Source organism: Alligator sinensis, unplaced genomic scaffold (genome assembly GCF_000455745.1).
Source record: "Alligator sinensis unplaced genomic scaffold, ASM45574v1 scaffold777_1, whole genome shotgun sequence".
Lineage (NCBI taxonomy): Eukaryota > Metazoa > Chordata > Crocodylia > Alligatoridae > Alligator > Alligator sinensis.
In genome coordinates, this window is record NW_005841882.1 from 3,928,356 (window position 1) to 3,948,446 (window position 20,091).

At 39.0% G+C, this 20,091-nt stretch overlaps 1 protein-coding gene across 1 annotated transcript in view; it reads right to left on the reverse strand.

The window, feature by feature from the left end:
• Nucleotides 1-20,091, reverse strand: part of IFT88 (intraflagellar transport 88) — an 85,628-nt gene that overhangs the window by 41,207 nt on the left and 24,330 nt on the right. The window contains 6 exon segments of the mRNA XM_025196634.1: nt 734-820; nt 9,614-9,713; nt 16,223-16,309; nt 17,249-17,319; nt 19,418-19,649; nt 19,750-19,864. Of these exon segments, the coding sequence (XP_025052419.1) occupies nt 734-820; nt 9,614-9,713; nt 16,223-16,309; nt 17,249-17,319; nt 19,418-19,649; nt 19,750-19,864 (692 nt within the window).

Below are 20,091 nucleotides of genomic sequence, written 5' to 3' on the forward strand. Positions count from 1 at the left end.
CCTATGTTCCAAGGAAAAACTATAAAATATATAAAAAAAACTTATGCATTTTATATTAAACAATTAATGGATAAAATATTTTGCTGGGACTGGTATCCCTGCCCCCAAAAATGTGTAATTAACTGCAGTAAACACTGAGTTACACAATCCTGCTTACTCTTGTTCTAACTTTCTGATATTCCATGAACCATAAAAAGTTCCAATATAATACATGGAGACTGCTCCTACTACTTGATAATTAAGAGAGTGTTGTGAAAGATGTGAGTTTGAACTCCTTCATGCACAGGACTGGCAGCCAGTCCTGCTGCTCAGCAATTATGTCAAAACTGAGGTGCTTCTAAGTGCACTCAGAAGCAGAACTTTAGATGCCTGTGGAATTTTAATGTAAAAAACTTAAGCAATAAGGTTTTTCAGTGCCACCATGGTTAGGCAGCACCCGAGTTGGGGTTTTGAGAATGTAAATTTTAGACTTGGTACTGAAGTCTCGGATAAACATACACATGGATCTGGGCCAATCTAATTCCTCCTTCAGATGGCAAAAGCAATTTTTTTTTTACAGAGCCAAACTGCTGATACCTACAGGAAAGGGGGTCTGTCTTAGCATTGTGTCTACTTAATACAGAACTTCTACAGAGAGATGCACATTATACAGGCGTTAGATCAATTTTCTCTGTTGTCAGCTCATATTATTTTTAAAGCACAACAACAACAACAAAACAAGCAAACAACTTACCAAATAATAAAGGAATGCAAGATTTGTGGCAGCTGCACTTTTCACTCTGCTATCCTTTTTTTCAAACATTTTTAAGGTTTCCACAGCCTAGAAATAATTCACAAGCAAATGACTTATATTGTGACATACTTATAGCATTGTCAGAAAAAAACAAAGAAAATGAATACACTTACACAGTAATAAGTATCCAAAATTACTATTTAAAGCTTGGATTCCTAATTAATTTCTATGCAGTAACTGCATAAAAATTTCCACTGCAAAATATTTGAGAACTTGTACTTTTTTTTAAAAATAGTAACTTCCCCTGCCCCCCCACATGCTAAAGTTCATATAATTACATACAACATTAATATACTGGATATACTGGACCCAGTTTCTGCTCTCTGTTACATCAGTGCAAATGTAACAACTTCACTTAAGCCAACTACTGACAATTACTGAGCCTTCTTACCCTGCCAATATAGTTATACTTATCATAGTAATGTGAATGCATGATGTTATAAGTGGAAATGCCAAGACAAAAAAACACCTTTAAATTACTAACCTATATATTGAAGGTAAGGCAGGGTAGAACCCTGGGCTGCTTACAGACATAACCCCCCACCTTAGCACTTTAAATTAAACTCAGCATGCCCTTGCACTGCGCTCAGCACATACTTAGAAGAGGCACTACGTTAGTTCAACCCAGTTTGCCCAGTGTCTGTACAGATTGGGTGCTTCAGCTGGACTTTTTTGGTGATTTTATCTAATAGGTGATTGAACAGCTATTAGATAAAAGCTCCAAAAAGCCGCGCTGAAGTGTCCGATCTATACACACATTGTGGAGCCAGGTTGAACTAACTGGCTACCTCTTGCAGTAAAGCAATTTTTCCATGTCTATCAGCAGCCCTAGAGTTGGTTCAGAGAGGCATAAACTTTCATAAGTGACAGCCTGTATCAGAGAGGCATGAGCTTTCATAGGTAATGTAGGCCATTGTTTATGGAAGCCCATGCCCCTCTAAATGAGTTAGTCTCTAAAGTGTCATCCTACCCTACCTTCTGGGTACCCTACCTGACTTCAAACCAACACTGCTAACTGCCTCTCTACATACATACTGGTTTACAGTTACTCTACAAAAAATACATTGCTTTCTTAATGAGGTGTAAGAGAACACATGAAATATATGTGGCTAACTGAAGTTAGCTCCCTAGTAAACTATGTAGCAAGCAGAAACTACTACAAAGAACATCGTTCTAATTATGCAGAACTAATTAAAAGAAATACTCCAATTTCAGAATTAAGAAAAAGAATTTCAAAGGTATATGGATTCAGATTTATGGGCTTTGAAGCTAAAGACTTCAGCTACAAAGATTTTGCTACTTGCTATATATTTTGGCAAGAAAGAATTGGTCCTCTAGACTCACCAGGTATTGTCTAATGGGTCCAAGATATTTTACTCATAAATATTGTTTCTTCAAGCTCAAGCTGTATAACTCAGTTAAATGGGACCGAGTTACAGATATGTGTGTGTGTAGATAGGATCATAGGAACAGAGAGGTGGGTTTTCTGGAAAATTTTGAATTGGAACATTTTCCAATGCCCTAAATAGAGCATGATCTGATTTAGCATGTTTATTTAACTTATATTTATTAAACAAAACTAAAAAAGTACTCCCATGTTAATTTTATGTCTCAATAGCCACAAGTATTTGAACTGAAATATTGGATTAGGAAAAAAATTAAGTATAGCACACTTAATGTGATTTAAACATTATATTCAAACTAATTCAAACCTTTATGTGGAAAGAAATTATTTTTATTGGAATACTTGTAAAAATGTAAAGACAATACACAATAGCATGTACTTCCCTTAAATTATTTGTTTAAGTTTAAGGGAAAAAAAAAGGCCCTGAAAACTGTTGACACACTAATTTTAGCACACCCAAAGAACTGTGCACGATATGCCATGGTCGTCCACTCATCTACTTCAACAGAGTTTAACTCTCTTCCACTGAAGTCATTGTGGCACCTCCAGTTTCACTGTCACTATCTGTAGAATCACTTGCACTGATTATTAGTTCCATTTCTGAATCAGATTGAGGCAAATCTGATTCAGAACTATTTGAACCACATTCTCTTTCACTAAAGGATGGTTTTAGTGATGTGTCTATGGGCAAGGGCCATTTATCATCACACTGCATCTTCTTCACTAATTGTGCTTCTGACTGATTCTCCAGAAGCAAGAGATTTTGAGAAATAGAAACAAGCTTAGTGGTGCATTCATCTATTAGCCCATTCCTCTTTTTTGTCTTGATTGAGCTGAAAGCCTTCCAGTTCCGTTCACAAGAAGCTGCTGTTGGTGGAATGCTTAGGATCCTTAAAGCAATCCTGGACAGCAGTCGGGTGTTACAGTATCCCTACTACCACGCAAGAGGAGACGTATTCTCTGCTGCCCGCCAAATGATGTCTCTGTTCCAACGTTTTTCTTTTGCATGGTACTCAACAATGTCTGTCATCATGGCTATTTCGTCAATGCTGGGGACATTCTTAGATACTTCCATAATTGTATCGAGAGCAGTAGATAATTCATCTTCTGATTAATGTCCTCTGTGTTGAGGATCAAAAAGGTTTGCTACCAGATGAACTGGATGAGAGCAAAACTCAGATCTCTTAGTAAGCATTTGTTTTACTACTACTACTTTGTTGGATAGAGGTAAAGAAGGCAAAAGCTCAATTAGATTTTCATTCAATTGTCTGAAATATTTGAAAGGCTGGTGTATCTCTTACCAGTTTCAGTGGCTATCTAGAAACTTGAAGTAGCAAACTGAATGCTCTTTGAACTTGAACCCAGAACACATTCTTGTTGAGAATCTGCTTCCCAATGTTCAAGGGAATAATCTGGGATACTATATCATCTATTGAAGCACACTGCAAACAGTTCTTTGTGTGTAGCAAACTATGTAAACACTTTGTAGCCAAGCCCTATCTAGTTTCTCCTGGCAATAAAAGTGCACTTTCCTTCCCCTGCTTCACTTTCTGCAATTTCTTCGAAGTCTGATTAGCACCATGATGATTGTTGAATGCCTTCACAGTCGCTCTGCAGTTTGCCAATATTGTCTTCACTGTATTCATGCTTACTATGTCCTTTGCCAGAAGATTCAACCCATGAGCAAGACAGCCAAATACTATTAAATGAGGATACTTTGCCTTTAATATTTACCATGTAGCATTCATGTTATTTGTGTTATCAGTTACAAGGACTTGTACCCTGGAGGGACTCAGTAATTTGGCTATGTATTCACCTGTATAACAAGAAGATTTGGGAGCAATTGCTTTCAGAAATATTGGTTCAGGTGTTGCTAACAACGTTCAATTAAGGATTTCCTTGTTTATCAGTCCATCCATCTGACATCAGAGTCAGTGATTCTGCTTGACAAATCCTTTGAATAACCATTGTTTGAACTCTGTTATACTTTCTAAGAGAGAATGTGATAAGTGATAATGTGACAGTAACTTATATGATTGGTGAATTAGTTTGAAATGTTCCTTCCAGTATTGATGTTCAGTTATGGAAAGAGGTGTACCACTTGCAAATATAGCTCAAGCTAGTGTCTCAGCTGCTTTTTCTTGACCTTTGTTTGATATGTTGTCCACAAAGCTTGATAAAAAGCTGGACTGTCTTGAACAGCTACTCATGATGAATCGCATATCTGGTGACAGTGATCTTGAAAGCAAGGATTCCTGCTTCTTATTCCCCCAGACCTGGCAGTTCAATATTTTCATTTTCTGTTTTTTGCAAATCTGCTATGTGTCTCAGCTGCTTTTTCTTGACCTTTGTTTGATATGTTGTCCACAAAGCTTGATAAAAAGCTGGACTGTCTTGAACAGCTACTCATGATGAATCGCATATCTGGTGACAGTGATCTTGAAAGCAAGGATTCCTGCTTCTTATTCCCCCAGACCTGGCAGTTCAATATTTTCATTTTCTGTTTTTTGCAAATCTGCTATTTCACTTGAGCTACTGAGTTTCTGCAACAAAAGGTGGGAAAGATTTTTATTTTAGCCTATTCTAATCTGGCCTCATCCATCATAAGAAGAAGTGTCAGAGAGCTTGCTTCCCCCCTCCCTGCCAGAAAGAACACTGCTGCTTAGCTGCCCTGGGACTGCAGAGCCAAAAGGAAGTATAATGTCTGGCCTCTACCATCAGTCAGAAGACTAAGTTCGCTCTGCTGAGTTGAAATAGTTAACTATTTATCTATTATGTAATTAAAAAAAATATACTGTTAAGCCTAAGCCATTTTGGGTGCTTAGTGCAAGCAGAAAAGTAGGATACAAATATTTTAAAGAAATAAATATAGAAATAAATAATAGTCCAGAGTTGCATTAACAATTTTTGAAATTATAATGTTTTAAAACAATATAGATGCTAGTCTATGCTGTGTGTTGTTTAACATATTCATTTGTTTACTTGCATAGGATTCCTGAAGTAGACTTTTCTCAGATGATGTTGTTCTACCACTTTGTTGTATTAGGACAGTTTCTACATGTTATTAAATGTTTCTTCATTATTGATGCATTGTTAGCATACTCCTGCCCACAGTATTTATCTCTACCAACTTTTTTCCTACCTTCAGTGGCTTGAACTTCACTATAATGATGTCACACACTAGTTTTGTTCTGATTAGGCATTATTATTACTACTTGAAACCAAAAGCACTAAAAAAAACTAACAGACCTTATGTAAACACTTCCAACTTCCCCAACTCAAGAAAAGAAATGAGATACTGCTGTGTGTGTTTGCTGAACTGAAAGTGAAACAAAACATAATCGCAGTTTTAGTTTTGATTTTGCTTTCACTTGCAGTCTGAGATGAAATACAAATTTTAGCTTTGGTTTTGATTTGACCTGCACAGCCAATTAGGTGAATTCATAATAATCCAAACCAAAAATCAAGTTATGTGATTATGTTTACCCTCCTGTTTACAAATCAATAAAACATATGTGTATTCTATCACACATTTCCTAGGGATAATCACCTGAAAACATTAATTACAACTTTGAAACTGCTAAGCTTGCCTAATATTGTACTGGCATCCATTCATTGTTGCTAATGAATTTTATGAAACAATGACTTTTTAGAAATGAAAAATTTTCCATGGAAAAATAAAGCACTGGAAAATTTTCCGAAAAATTTTCTGCCCCACATCTCTGCATAGAAAAGTAGGGCCTCACAAGGGGTGCATCTATATGTTCATTAATGTGCAGCAGTTACCATGCATTTAGTTTAGTACTTGCTTAATGAAGTACTAACTAAATGTTCAGTAACTAGTTACTAGATAGTAGCACCAGCACACAATTTTTTTGTGATGCTTACCATGCAGTAGCCTAATAACACTGCGCAGCAGCATATTAGCACAGTTTCTGACTGGCACACCACTGTGCAGTGTTATTAGATTGCTGCTCAGTAAGTGTCTCATGGAGACGTGCCCAAAGTCATATAATCCAGCCACTGCTCAATGCATGTAATCCAGCCACTGCATCTGTTTAAAAAAATTACCCCGAACACACTCCAGGAATTTGCTGGATTACTACTACACTGCTGTCTTCCTCCTAGCAGGTGTCCCAGTAATAAAAGTCTTCCATGAGAACCAGGTCCTGAAATCTGGAAGTTTGTCAGTTGTTTAAAGAAGGTCCTGTCCAACTCTTCCTCCTGGCTCGGTGGTCTGTAGCAGACACCCAACATGACATCCCCCCTGTTGCTCTCAATCAGCCTACCTTCCACTTCATACTGCACTTCAGAACACATACACATCACCTTTAAATTATAGTGCAACACCTTCTCCGTTTCCCCGCCCCGCCATCCTTCTCTGAACAAGCTATACACATCCAGGACAATACTCCAATCATGAATATTTTTCTACCATGTCTCTGTATTTCAAAAGGGCAACAGCGATTAGGTTCTAATTGTTATGCACAGACAAGCCAGGCACAATGCATCCAGTGTTAAAGCTTGAGTAGCACCACTTTATCATTCCCAGCTTGTCCACACACAATAATTAGAACATAACAGCTGCTGCCCTTTTATAATGGCTCCAAATGCAAGTATGTCCATACCCTCAGTGAGCTTTCAGCTATATAAATCAAAATGCCATTCCTTGGTTTGTGTGACTTCTACTTTGGCATCTTTCGCTGTAAAGATTAAAGTGCAAGTAACTTTTTTGTTGCCAAAGGAAAAAGTGGGGTTAGTATACTTTGAGACCACACAGATACTGGTTAAGAATGCCACAGATCACTTGAGTTTATTAAAACTATGACATACTTTGGCATTAAAATGTCTTGGTAGTAATGATCATTCTGTCCTTTACGGTGAGATGCTGTTTCTGTATATATGCCTAGTTTGGAAATTTCACTATTCTTATATCCTCAGGATAAGAATCTACTGAACACGAAAATCAAACTAAGGAATTGTTCATTTCAGTCTTTATTATGGGATTCTACTACACCCAGGTTAAGCTTAAAAGCAGGTTGAAAGTATGTTTGAAAGTGCTGCATAACAAGTTAAATGCAATAGTATGCCTGACCTAGGGTATGGACGCTCAACGATGTTAACACAACTTGCACCACTAAATTCCAGTGCTCTGCCTTGAAACTGTATACCAAAATTGTCTTTAATAAAACATTCAAAATACCTGTAATGCACAAAGGTTATTTTCAAATAATATGCCAGTCTCAAAATGTCCTGACAGATGATCAGCAGAGAACACCATCAACCCAATGAGGATGCAAGACATTGCTGTATTAGACATCTCCCATCTGTTTCAAGCACATGCCTCATATCTTACATGGTTCTGCACCACTTTATTTTTCAGTGAAAATTTGTGTCAGGGCATAAAAACAACCAAAAAAAGCCTCCACAACAACTGGTGAAAAGTTAAGTTTTGAAGCTCAACAGATAGTTGTCCCAATGGCCCACCTAACAGTATGTACCAAAAAGAGACTCAGGACCAAAATCTTTCCTGGGAGTTTTTGTACTGTGGATCAACAGAAGTGATAGAAGCTATTCTGTAAGGTAAATATTGCACCGCTGTGAATATCCTTTTACTATAGCAGATGCATATATGCATGTATACTGCACATGCAGCCCAATGAAGTACTGGAGGAATGGTAATCAGGGAGACTACGAGTATTTCCAAACGGAAAAAAATATTAGAGATCAGAAAATGTGAGGTGCTGCAGAGGGACAAAGGTAAGTCGCCACCATCAGTAGTACCTCAGAGCACAAAAATAAAATGTTTTTTTATATAGAATCATTTTATTTTAGTAACTCAGTTTTATGGGAAGAGATGGAAGTTACATATGCACACACGCACATCCTTCATATTATGATAGATAATTATATGAATACTAAAAAATACCCTAAAATTTTAAATGAAAAATGCTACACTCCTGAAATAGTTCTTCTAGGGCCAATCAATGTGTGTCACCTGTTAAATAAAACTACATGTTTACAAATGAAACAACTAAATATTCAGATTTCTAGTAGAAGTAGTGATTTATTTCCTAAGTTCTTGTTATTATATATGTACTAAGGAAAGTACTTGGACTAAAGATAAAGATTAAATGTGAGATTTTAGTACTGTACCTACCTCCTCATACAGCATTAAACAAAATGTAAGCGACAGAATGAAAGAAACAATGTTGAAAAGAAAGTAAGGACAACATTTTAAAAACTACAGTTCAACTAACCTTACAAGCAAGATACTGAAAGCATAAACAAATTTATATAGCAGATGGAAAGATCTACAAAAGTATCGCACAGAACAAGACACTGAGTAGGGCATACAGGTGAAGGAAGTAAAACAATGACAGATGTAAGCAGCACTCATAACTAACAACTGCATAGGACAGAATTGCAAACTGCAGTAAACCAATGATTGCTCTTGGATTACCCATGCTCTACTGATGCTGCAATGACTATAACCTCCCCCTCCAAGAGCTCATGCTGATCTGGTTCCACAGGAAAAATCTTTCCCCATTCCAAAAAGGCAGTCAGTCCTGAAGCATCACAAAAGATGCAGTATAATTTATACACAAGTGGAAATGCCCCCACTGGATGATCTTTCTCACCAGCTTCTAAGCATCCACATGTAGACCACACATCAAGCCAGTGTCAGCACTAAATGATAGTGATCCATCCTATCTCTGTTAAGGTAAGCTTCACTTATAAGGCATAGAAAACATGTGCAAGGCACTGGGTTTTCAAATTTATTTTAGGATACTTATGTCCATTTAAGCCTGTCTTATATTTAGTTTATACCAATTCCTTACAGAATCCAGCTAAATCTAAATAAATCAGGTTTGGATACGATTGTCCAGGCAAGATTTTGTATCAGTTTAACCAAATGATTTTAAAAATCAACTTGAGTTAAATCAGTGCTACTTTGTGTATAGGTAAGGCTTCTATATCTATTTATCTACCTGGGAAAAGTGAGTTCGCATTCCTCCTAAATGAACTTGGCAGTGTTCATTGCTCAAAATTATTTTTCTCAAGTCTGCCCTTTTGTAGAACTATCATGAACAGTGATTCTAGCATAGACTACAGTATAACAGTTGATATTTGAGTATACAGGTAGGAAATGGAAAAAGAGAATCATTGATTACAATATCAAGTGCATCTGCACATTTTCTGATCTCCTATTACCTTCTTCAATATGCAAATTATATTTAGATAAAAGCCACCCCATATTATTATTCATGTTTTTGCAGGATTATTCTAATAAAAATCACCCAGACTTCTATCAAGATTCTAAGCAATCATAAAGGAGGCTTGTGCTGGAGTTTAACCGTTACTTGAAATGCCATATACAATATTCAGAAAAATAACATAAAAGAGTACTGTACCTGGTTGAAGTCCTTTTGCCTCAAATACGTAATTGCTTTATTTATTTCAAGATCATTGGCTAACTCTACATAGTGGGAAGCTTTTACTACTTCAACACACCTACAACAGAAAGGAATCCAAAAAAAACCCAAAAAGATAAAATATATCTGCATTTATGTTACTTTCCAAGATGATCATTTTTGCTATCTAGAGGGAATTGGTCTGCTAGTTTAGTTACATCTTCATTGCAGACATGAGTGTCACCACAAATAAAAAAATGTTTACAGAATAATTTCTTTCATTACCTACTTGAAAAGTGCTATCTTTAGTTTGTTTTTAAGGTTCTCCATATAAGTAGCATGTTATTTTCAATTGCTTAGAAATCTCATGACAATGATCTCAAAAATTGACCTAAATAGATCCTGAAAGATGCTGGCTCCATTCTGTAAGCAGCCAGAATTTTTTTTAATTCTATAAAAGATCAGGTTGTAGCAAAATAGTACAGACTCATGACATATCTATAATTTGTTCCCTAGGTTTTACCATGTCATAAACCTTAAAACTACTTAAATATATTATTATAAATTAGAAGTGGTACACACAACCCTGAACTTTTGTGGCATATGCAAGAGTATATATCCTCTCTCATATAAGTAAAAGAGAAATTAAAATCTCAAAGAAACTTTCAAACATCATTGCAGATTTAGCCACACCACAGTAATGCTCAAGGTGGACAGTGCATTTTAACATCTTTCAGCATTCAGAATGGCTGTCTTTAGGGGGGGAAAAAAGCCTCCTGATTTCAGTTCAACCACTCTTGGATGTGACACTGTCATTTCCAGAACTCAATGTAGTGGTGGCAGCGGTGGCTTTGGCCTAAACTACCAAATGCATGATGGACTTCCTGCTTATCCCTCAGGTAATTCTTTAATTACTTTTGATTCAGGGGTACCAGGAAAAGAAAGCCAACATGGAGCAAGACAGTTATTGCTTTCTGCATGTTAAGGTATTCTCTTCCCATCAACTCTTTTTCTGGATTTGATATGGTACATTCTAAAACAGGGGTGTCAAACATGGCCTGCGGAGCTGCTGTATCTGGCCTGCCAGGCTAGTGGGAACTCAGGGAGCAGGGGAGGAGGCCTGCCACAGAATCTGGGGCCATGAGGTCCAGTGGACATGACAATTGGTGGCAGGAGGGTGAGTGAGGACTGACATAACCCTGGGTGCCCTCTGGCTGATTCACTTCTTGTTACTGGGCGCATCTACATGAAACACTTTACTCGAGATTAGAGCAAATGACTGCGCAGTAAGTGTCTTCACATATAAACAGTGATGCTTACTGCGTAGTTATCTGCTCGAATCCTGAGTAAATTTGCTACCTGTAAATACAAATAGCAAATTTACTCAAGAGTAATTACTGTGCAGCATGGCACATGTAGATGGCCAACTGGGAGCAAATGTGCTCCAGGCCAGCCAGGCAGCAAGGGGTGGGAGATTGCTTCTTGCCCCTGGGAGCTGCCTGCTGCCAGGGCAGGCTACACCACTGGAGCCTGGGCAGGGACATGTCCCCTTGCCCCAGCAGCAAGGAGCTCCCAGTCCCCATTCTATGACTGCAGAGCAGGGGCTGGGATTCTTATCTCCCAGCCCCAGCTCTGTGATCGTGGACAGGGGTCTGGGAGCTCCCTGCTGCTGGGGTAGGGGGATATTGTCCCCTCCTCAGAAGCAGGCAGCTCCTGGGGGCAAGGGCCAGGAGACAGGAATCTCCTGGTCCCGTGCTCCCTGCCAGTCCCTGGGCTCGCACCAAGGGGGAGCCTAGAGCTCCTCCTGCCTGCTGCAGGGGGCCAGTGCAGGGCTGGCAGGGGGCAGCAAATCTGTTCCCACTTGCAGACTGCATCCAGCCCAGGGCACAGGATGGCTCTGACAGCAGCACCGCTAGCTCCTTTTTGGTGCTCACAGTGGCAACAAGGATTCCAGCTCCTGCTCCATGTCCTGTGCCAAAGCTGGAGCTGTTGTCACCAATATGTTTCATGCTGGCATGGAAGCTCCAGCTCTAACACAAAGAACATGACTGCTGGTCACAGCTGCTGCTGATGGCAGTAGTCTGCTCCTGCTTCCTTGCAAGTGTAGACACCTGCCCAGGGTGGATTTATTCTACAGTAAATTTACAGTAAATTTACTGTACAGTAAACCCACCCCAGGGCATTTGCATGTGTAGAGGTGTCCACTGTTGTGGTCCCAGCTCCTTAGCTGATGGCCTTGTTGTTGCTGCCACCACATACCCTATACCAGACTCAGATTTGGGGCCATTGTGTTCTCTGTGTTAGAGCTAGAGCTGCCATGTCAGCATGAAACATAATGGTGGAGCAGCTCCAGCTCTGGCATGAGAGACAGAGCAGGAGCTGGAATCCTTGTTGCCACTGTGAGCACCAGACAGGAGCTGGAGCTGCTACTGTCAGAGTTATCCTGTGACCTGAGCTGGATGCAGTCTGCAAGGAGCCCTGTGGTCCTGATCTGACCCAAGAAGCAAGTTTAATACCCTTGTTCTAGAAAGAACTGATGGATTGGGCTGGAACCTTCATTTACTGTATAAACAGTACATTATTCTAGATTGTCTGGAACAAAACTGATGGAAGGAACATCTCTGTATGGCCTTTGGAATCTTTCCCATTTTCCTTACAAACTGAAACCACATGCTTTGCTATCACTATATGTTTGGCTAACACTGTTAAACAACTTGTCACCATCACTCCTGGCAGATGCTATCATTTGTTTGGCACGTGAATCACTTCTCACAAAGACTATGGATAACTCTTGGCATCATTGGAAAGAAATTGTACTGAAAACAAAACCCATTGCAATTGCTACAAAAGTATCTGCAATGAGAGAACAGGTCAATTATTCTAGATAGCCAATGTTAACACTTTTTAACCAGAGGATGGAGACAGATCTGAAGGTTCCTCATAGAGGATCATCAAATTATAATCGAATGATGAATATATTGCATTTTAAGATATCTCAATATCAAGTTTACAATCTTAAGAATATTTGCCCCTACTTAATTTCTCTAAAGGCAAGGAATTTGATTAAATGTACAAAATTTACTTGAATATAAGACTAGGTTCCCCCCCACCCAATCAGCACAGGGAAAAAAAGCCCCTTGGTCTTATATCTGCCTACAGGAAAACCCCATTAAATACACTGCCTATCATTAAATTGGTGCCAGAAGCAGCATGTGCTCAGTCATGCAACACAACTGTGAAGTTGACTGAATGCAGTAGTGCACACTGAGCATGTCCCTAAAACACAGGGTGCATATTAGGCAAAAATATCAATAGGAACCTACCACAAAGCTAGGTTAGTGCAATCTATCTGAATAAGATATAGTGCTCGTTGTGCTCAGTACCCCTCAGCACCAATTCTTTTTCAAGTCATAGTGAAGCATTATATTAAATACATTTTTACTTCCTCTTCACTGCCACAGCTGAGCAGCATTTTTCTTCCTGTTTCCAATGATTCTCATTTCTTCACTAGCCTTAAATGTCTGGCAAATATCACCAAACATCTAAGAGGCTCTGTCACCCCCTTTCTCAGGCTGTTGCATGTGACCAGTGTGGCCCTGCCCTCCCTGGTGTGGAGCTGCATGAAGTGGCTGTGCACCTCATCTGCATATACATTTTGGTCCCAGGACTTGTGACAAGAACACCTGGTTCCAGGTGTGAGTAGGGAACTAATTAGCATGTGGGACTAATTAGCATGTGGATCCTTTGTGGGGAAGGGTATTTGGAGTACACACACATACTGAGAGCAGCTTTGGGCTGTGGGGTCACCATGGCCAGAAACACTGTTGACTGCTGGGGCCCAGCTCAATGAACTATATGGTAAATCATAAGCCTTTGGCTCAGGTCTAATATTATGCACAGTGTGCATGTCTACATGTGCCGTTAATGGGCAGCAATAAACTGCTCCCAGGAAGCTCCAAGGTATGCCATTTACATGTGTGCTTGGACTGCAGCACATTAAGCCAGGTCAGAGCAGCCTTGGGTGGCAGCTGGGCCCAGGAGGGTCAGCCTGCCACCCCAGGACTGCTCTGACCTACCTCAATGTGCTATGGAGAGGGTGGCTGGGCCACAAGGGCCACAAGCACAGCCACTGCACTGAAGCATCCTCATGCCCCAGCCAGACAGGTCAGTGTCTACACATGCACTGCTGCACGTGAAAAAACTCCACAGCAGGGCAGTACTTGTAAATACTACCCTGCTGTGGAGTTTATTAGTTAGCTTATTAGCTCTCCTAGGGGTGCACGTGTAGACGCTGAAACATTTACTACAGACCTAATCAGTCAGCTTCACAGTAAACATCTCATGTAGATTCACCCAGTTCATACCATGTATAAGTAGGTATAAAAGTGCTGCTCAAAAGTATGTTTATGGAGTACCTGTGCTGAAATTTGCAGTAGTTAGCAATAAATTAAAAAGATCAATTCTGGATGAACAAAGTCTGTAGGTACCCATAGTAATTTGCATATATACAAATTCATATGGGTATGTTTATTTCAAAATCAGTGTTTTTGGTCCCTTGTGTTTCAAATTAGCTAGGCTTCTTGCATAATGTGTGTGCATAGGGACAGGGGGCAAGCACCTGCTGCTGGGTCAGCGCCAGAGTCAGACCCATACCAGACTCCTGCTCCACCACTCCCTTGCCCTCTGCAGCTTCTGCTCCCTTGCCCCCTGCTCCTTTCCCCCCTTATTGTTATGTGCAATTCAGAGCCCAAGCAGGGTCTGACAATATGGAGGGAGGGAAGTGGGGGGAGAAGAGGCAGAGATTGTGGGGAGTGGGGGAGAGAGGCAAAGGCTGTGGGGAACTGGGGTGGGGGGATGCCAGTGGAGGTGGGGCAGGAAGACTACAGGGAAAAGCGGAGGGGCAGAGAGCAAGGCGGCTACCTGACCCCCCCACCAGCTACTACTTTCCCTGCTATAGCAGTGAAGAGGACAAATTCAAGACAACCCTTCGATAATTAGATTTTATGCCTGAAAAATTATAACAAATATATATGTTTTCCATATATGGAATCTAATGATGGGGGGGGTCATCTTAAATTCAGAGCAGTCTTAGATTTGAGTAAATACAGTACATCTTTAGCTATAATATAGCATGAATCAATGCAAAGCAGTTGAAAACCAAGTTTGAGTGGTTGGTTAAGCTAGATTTAGAGTTTCTTGTCATTTTGGCAAGAATCACCAGTAGTATCTAATCATAAATCATAATCATTAATTTTCCAATACTATATTACAAGGAAATTAATGTCTGTAGTTATATAAAAAACTATTTAGGATATGCATGCATAGCAAGTGTTTAGCATTTATGGGATAGGACAAGAGAAAATTAAGTAAAAACTGAAAGTTACAAAAACATAGCTTAATGTATAAAATACATTAATACATTTTATACATCAAGTTTTTTTGTAACTTTGATCACAATCATGCAAGTAGATACAGAGACACCAGATTTTACTTGTTAACAAGTTACGTAACAAGAAATTCTTTCCTGCCAAACACTGTTGTTTAGGTTCAGTAAGTTTGAACAGCAACAGAAGGAAATAATATGGTTATGGCTAATATTTAATCATCAAACACCACCTTGTGGGCTTTAGTGAACTAAAGTTTTTCACTGTAAGTGGTTATTTCCTTTTATAGATAGGTGTATTAACAAAACATAGCTGTAGGATCTGGAAGACTTGAAAATATTAATACATAATATATAGTTTAACTTATTTTTATCTTAATAGGCAGGGGAATAGGTAAGTGAAGATCTTCTCCCCCTGCAAGTTTCCTTCATGTCTGTGTAACAACTGTTTCATTTAGTAAGGACATTCCGTAAAAAATAATTGTGAGGTGGAATTGAGGCTGTAAGCACATGTCCATGGTCTGAGCGCATGTTATCTGTCAATAATATTAGAGATTAAAAAAAAGTGCAAACAGCAAACACTTCCAAAAGCAAAGAATAAACAATCAAAGAAACTTAAGAAACAGAAAGACCATGTTTTAAGAAGGTACCTTTCTTACTATTATTGTCCTTACAGGGAGCTTCTTTTTTCCTTACAAGAAAAACCATAAAGAGTGCACCAGAGAACCATGGTACACCAGGGGTTCATATCTATACTTTATACATATACATCTATGATACTACTTTCTTACCCCATCAGCCTTTATATCTGTTGTGTAAACATGTGATATGGTCTATGCACAGAAGTTCTATAAATGAAATCACACCAGGTCTGCAAAATAAAGGGTGTATAACTGATTCCCACAGTTAATTAGAAGCCATGATCCTCTGAGATAATTAGTGCCTATGAAGATACTGCATGCCAATGTGACTAACATTTATATTTCTCCATGATTCTATGGCTTGTAATACAATGAAACTCTTCTGTTGTGGATGGATAACTCATGATATATCTCAGCTGTTTACTTCCCATGGCATTGCCATGAAGACAGAGTAAAAATTGTTTGGGTGCTCTATTTGAAAAATGCAATCTAAACTGTATGCTTCTGTTTATGAATTTGGTTTTTATGATTACAGACAGAGATTAGCACAAAAATAGCTAGAATAACAGAAAAACAGTCTCTTACCAGTCATAGCCTACAGCAAAGGAAGTTTCAATTGCTGGTGCAATCAATTTAGCAGCTGTCATTATGTATTTCTCAGCCATGGCTTTCCTTTAAGATTAAAATATACAAATGGACAAAGAACATATAAAATAGATGTGGAAATATCAAAAACTTATTCCAACCTTCTTCGGTCACTTGAATCTCAGAGTGGAAATAGATGAATCAGATCTGCTGTGCCCAAGACCATGACACGTCCCCAGGATCTTCAGGGCATGCCTTGGTAGGTGGGGAAACCTCAACTTTCCTCACTTACCTAGACATGCCCTAGAGAGCCCAGAGGCACGTCTTGTAAGTGGGGAAAGCCAGGCAGGCACTGCCAGTGCTTGAGGGGCCTGACCCTGTGCAGGAATTCCCAGGGTGTGCAGGACCAGGCCCATCAACCCATGGGAGAATGTTGCCTATTGTCCCACAGCACCAACAGGCAGGACGATAGGAGATGCATTTCACCCAATGAAGCAGATCAGCTGTGCTGGAACACTTCCCAGAACAGCTAATCAGCTTCATTTGGCAACATCTATTTCTACCCTAAGGGAACCTCTTCCCACACCCAATGCTAGACATGCAATGATTGGGAACAAGAACCTACACCAGCCACTTCAGGTGTTCAGGTCTCATCTAAATGAAAGGTAAGCACTCCATCTTCATCATTGCCTAACTAACATTTAACAGGTAGAGGAAATCTTCAGAACAGTGTTCCGTTGTTTCCCTGGCTGAGCTGCAAGCCAATGAGACAACATGAATTTGTGTAAGGTCTTAAAATCATCCCCTCCTTCAGCTGTTTCAGTTCACCAGATCCCACACTGCCCACTTGTTTTACATATCTAGCATATCTTGTGACACTTTCACAAGTCCAACAGACAAAACTAAAGGCTGTTTGGTGCATTGCAAGGCTACTCCCTTAGAACAGGGAGCAACTCTGAGCCTGGGCACCTTGGAAATTAGTGACACTGATTTGGAATGGAAAGATCCATACGATTCCGATGTTACCTTTCATGTTCCATTTCTCTTAAACTGTCTTTTTTTATGGCTTCAATCAATAAATTAGTATGAGGATCATCCTAAAAAAAAACCCAACAAAATTATAAAAATGTGTGTTTGTAATTATTTACACAGACAAAATATCCATGTACAGAAATTAATACAGATTATACATGTCTGTTGTTTATGTCTTATGTTTTAGAAAGGATAATTCCAATTTGAAATGATTCTGCAAGGAGCTGTAAATTTTGGAATACTTAATTATTGGCATGGTTAAATTCTAATTACAAGACTAAAAAATTAAATTTGTGATTACTAGCCTCATGCTGTCTGCCTGCTCCTGTATCTATATTACATTTCACACTCACAGCATCAATTTTAAGACCAGAAAAAAACTATTGCTTTCATCTAGTCTGACCTCTCCACAGCATTTCTCTGAATTAAAAGAAAATATTCAGTCTTGGTTATGAAATTGAAGAATCTACTGCTGCCCTTTGACAAGTGGTCCAAGGGGTTATTTACCCTTATGATTTGTGCAATTTCCTGACACTATTTCTCCATTTGCCTGCTAGATTGAAGAGCCTTTTGTTCAACTTTGTTTCACATGTAGATAATTAAGTAACCTTTTCCTTAATCTTCTCTTTGATAAACTAAATAAACTAAAATCTTGATTTAGGACACATTTTCCGATCCCTTAATTATTCTCATTACTTTTTCTGAATGCTCTCCAATTTTTCAACACCCTTCTGAAGCAGACACAGAAATTGAACCTAGTATTCTACTGTTTTTTCCCCCTTTTTAACACATTCAAGAATCACCCTTTCAGATACAGAATTAAAGAGGGTACTTATATGGACCAGATTATCTACCCCAACCCTCAAGTAATTTTCTTAGTTACTGCTTTCCAGAATAGAATCCTCCATGCTCTAAGTGCAGCCTGCATTCTTTGACCCTACATACATGACTTTAAATTTGGGCATATTGAAATATGTATTTATTTGCCTACGCCCAGTTTATCAAGCAATCCAGATTGCTTGGTGTGGTAAATGAATTAACTATTCATCTTTTACTGCTTTATTTGTAGACTACTCATTAATCCAGCTGCCAGCACTAATTCTAAACACATCAAACTTTTGAGTAAATTGAAAATTGGTGGTATTTTTATCCCAAAGATAGGCCACAAAAAATGCTTTCTTCTTTTCCAATAAAAGTATAGTTTAGTTCTACACCAAGACAGCTTTAAGACTGATGATATCACTACTATATAGAGCAAGTAGAGCTAGAAATAAGAGCTTTGCACCTCTAGAAAAGGGAGATTATGAGGTCTCCAATGGAATATAGAAGACTTGTTTATAGAAATAGAAAAGCATAGTCTTAAATAATGAACCATTTTCAGAGGTGTCTTAAGTTTATTCATTATTTTTTCTTTGGCTCAGGACCATTAGTAGAGGAGCACCAATACATTGGTCCAATATTGGATTGACATGGATATAAAGAAAATTGACTGTATCAAAAATCGGCCTGATGTGGCCAATAATTTGGCTGATAAATGCCCGTGCAGGCGCGCAGCCGCAGTGCAACATCTAAGCAATGAGGAGCCCAGCCTGGCAGCATGGAGAGCTGTGTGCAGCTGGTAAGTCTGTTGTGGTAAAAGCAGAGTAGGGAGGGAACAGGCATGGTGGGGCAGATCAAGGCCCCAATAGTAAGGGAGGGAGTGGGGCTGGGGCAGGGAACAGAGCCACAGCTTGTCCGAGGGGTGTGGAGGGTGGGGGGCAGCTCCCATCTCTGCGAGCACCCTGGGAAGGCACGGGGTGCTTTGTCCCTCTTGTAATTTTATTTGAACATACAACTATTTTATAGAAATTGTATATTTATAAAAGGGACAAAGCAATGAGTGAATTATGCAAATCATCCCAAATGAACACTAATAAAACCTTCATGATCATAATGTGTAATCTGGACTTTATTTGGGTCTTATATTTCCCTGGGGAGCTAGAGGGGGTGGAAATGCTTCAAAAGCATTTTCAAGAATTTGATCACTTGTGAATAGTACTGCCATACCAATGAACTCAAGCTGATAAAACAACATAGTCTATATAGAAGATTTTTTTTAGTTTAGCATTAGAAAGTTTACTTCTTTACAAATCTACATGTAAATTTTGGTTTGTTTACACTTACATTTGGTGAAATGTATTTGTCTTCATAATCTATTTCCAATGGAACAGCAATCAGCATTTGGAAGGCTCTTTTCATTTGGTCACGGTCTCCAACAGCAAAACAACAAAGGATCAAGTTGAAGCCTGCTTTCAGATTTGGGGATGTGCCCATTATGTGCCCAAATGAATTAATTGCATCAGTGTACTGGCCAGTTTTAATAAACGCAACTCCAATATTATGCATTATTTTAATCCTAATTAAAGAAATAAGGGTTAGGTTATATTTTAACTATCATATACACTATATAAAAAACCCAAATATTGGGCATCAAAATGTTTATAGTATAAACTCACCTCATCTCTACATGGACACCCGGAATTTGATCTAGAGCCATACGATAGAATTTGATAGCTTTCGAATAATTTCGCTGTTTTAAATAAATGTTTCCCATATTCACCTTCAATCTGCCTATCACAAGAATAAAGAAAATATGCTTTATTTCAGTCTTCTAAAATATTTATACCATCCTTTAAATAGTTTCCTTGTGCAAATTTTGAAGTGAGACTGCATAAGCCACCTCCATAAGCCTTTGTACCAGTAGCAATGCATACTGTCCCTTTGGTGCTCTCCCCTACCCTGGGGGTCTTCAAGAGGAGGTTAGATGAGTATCTAGCTGGGGTCATCTAGACCCAGCA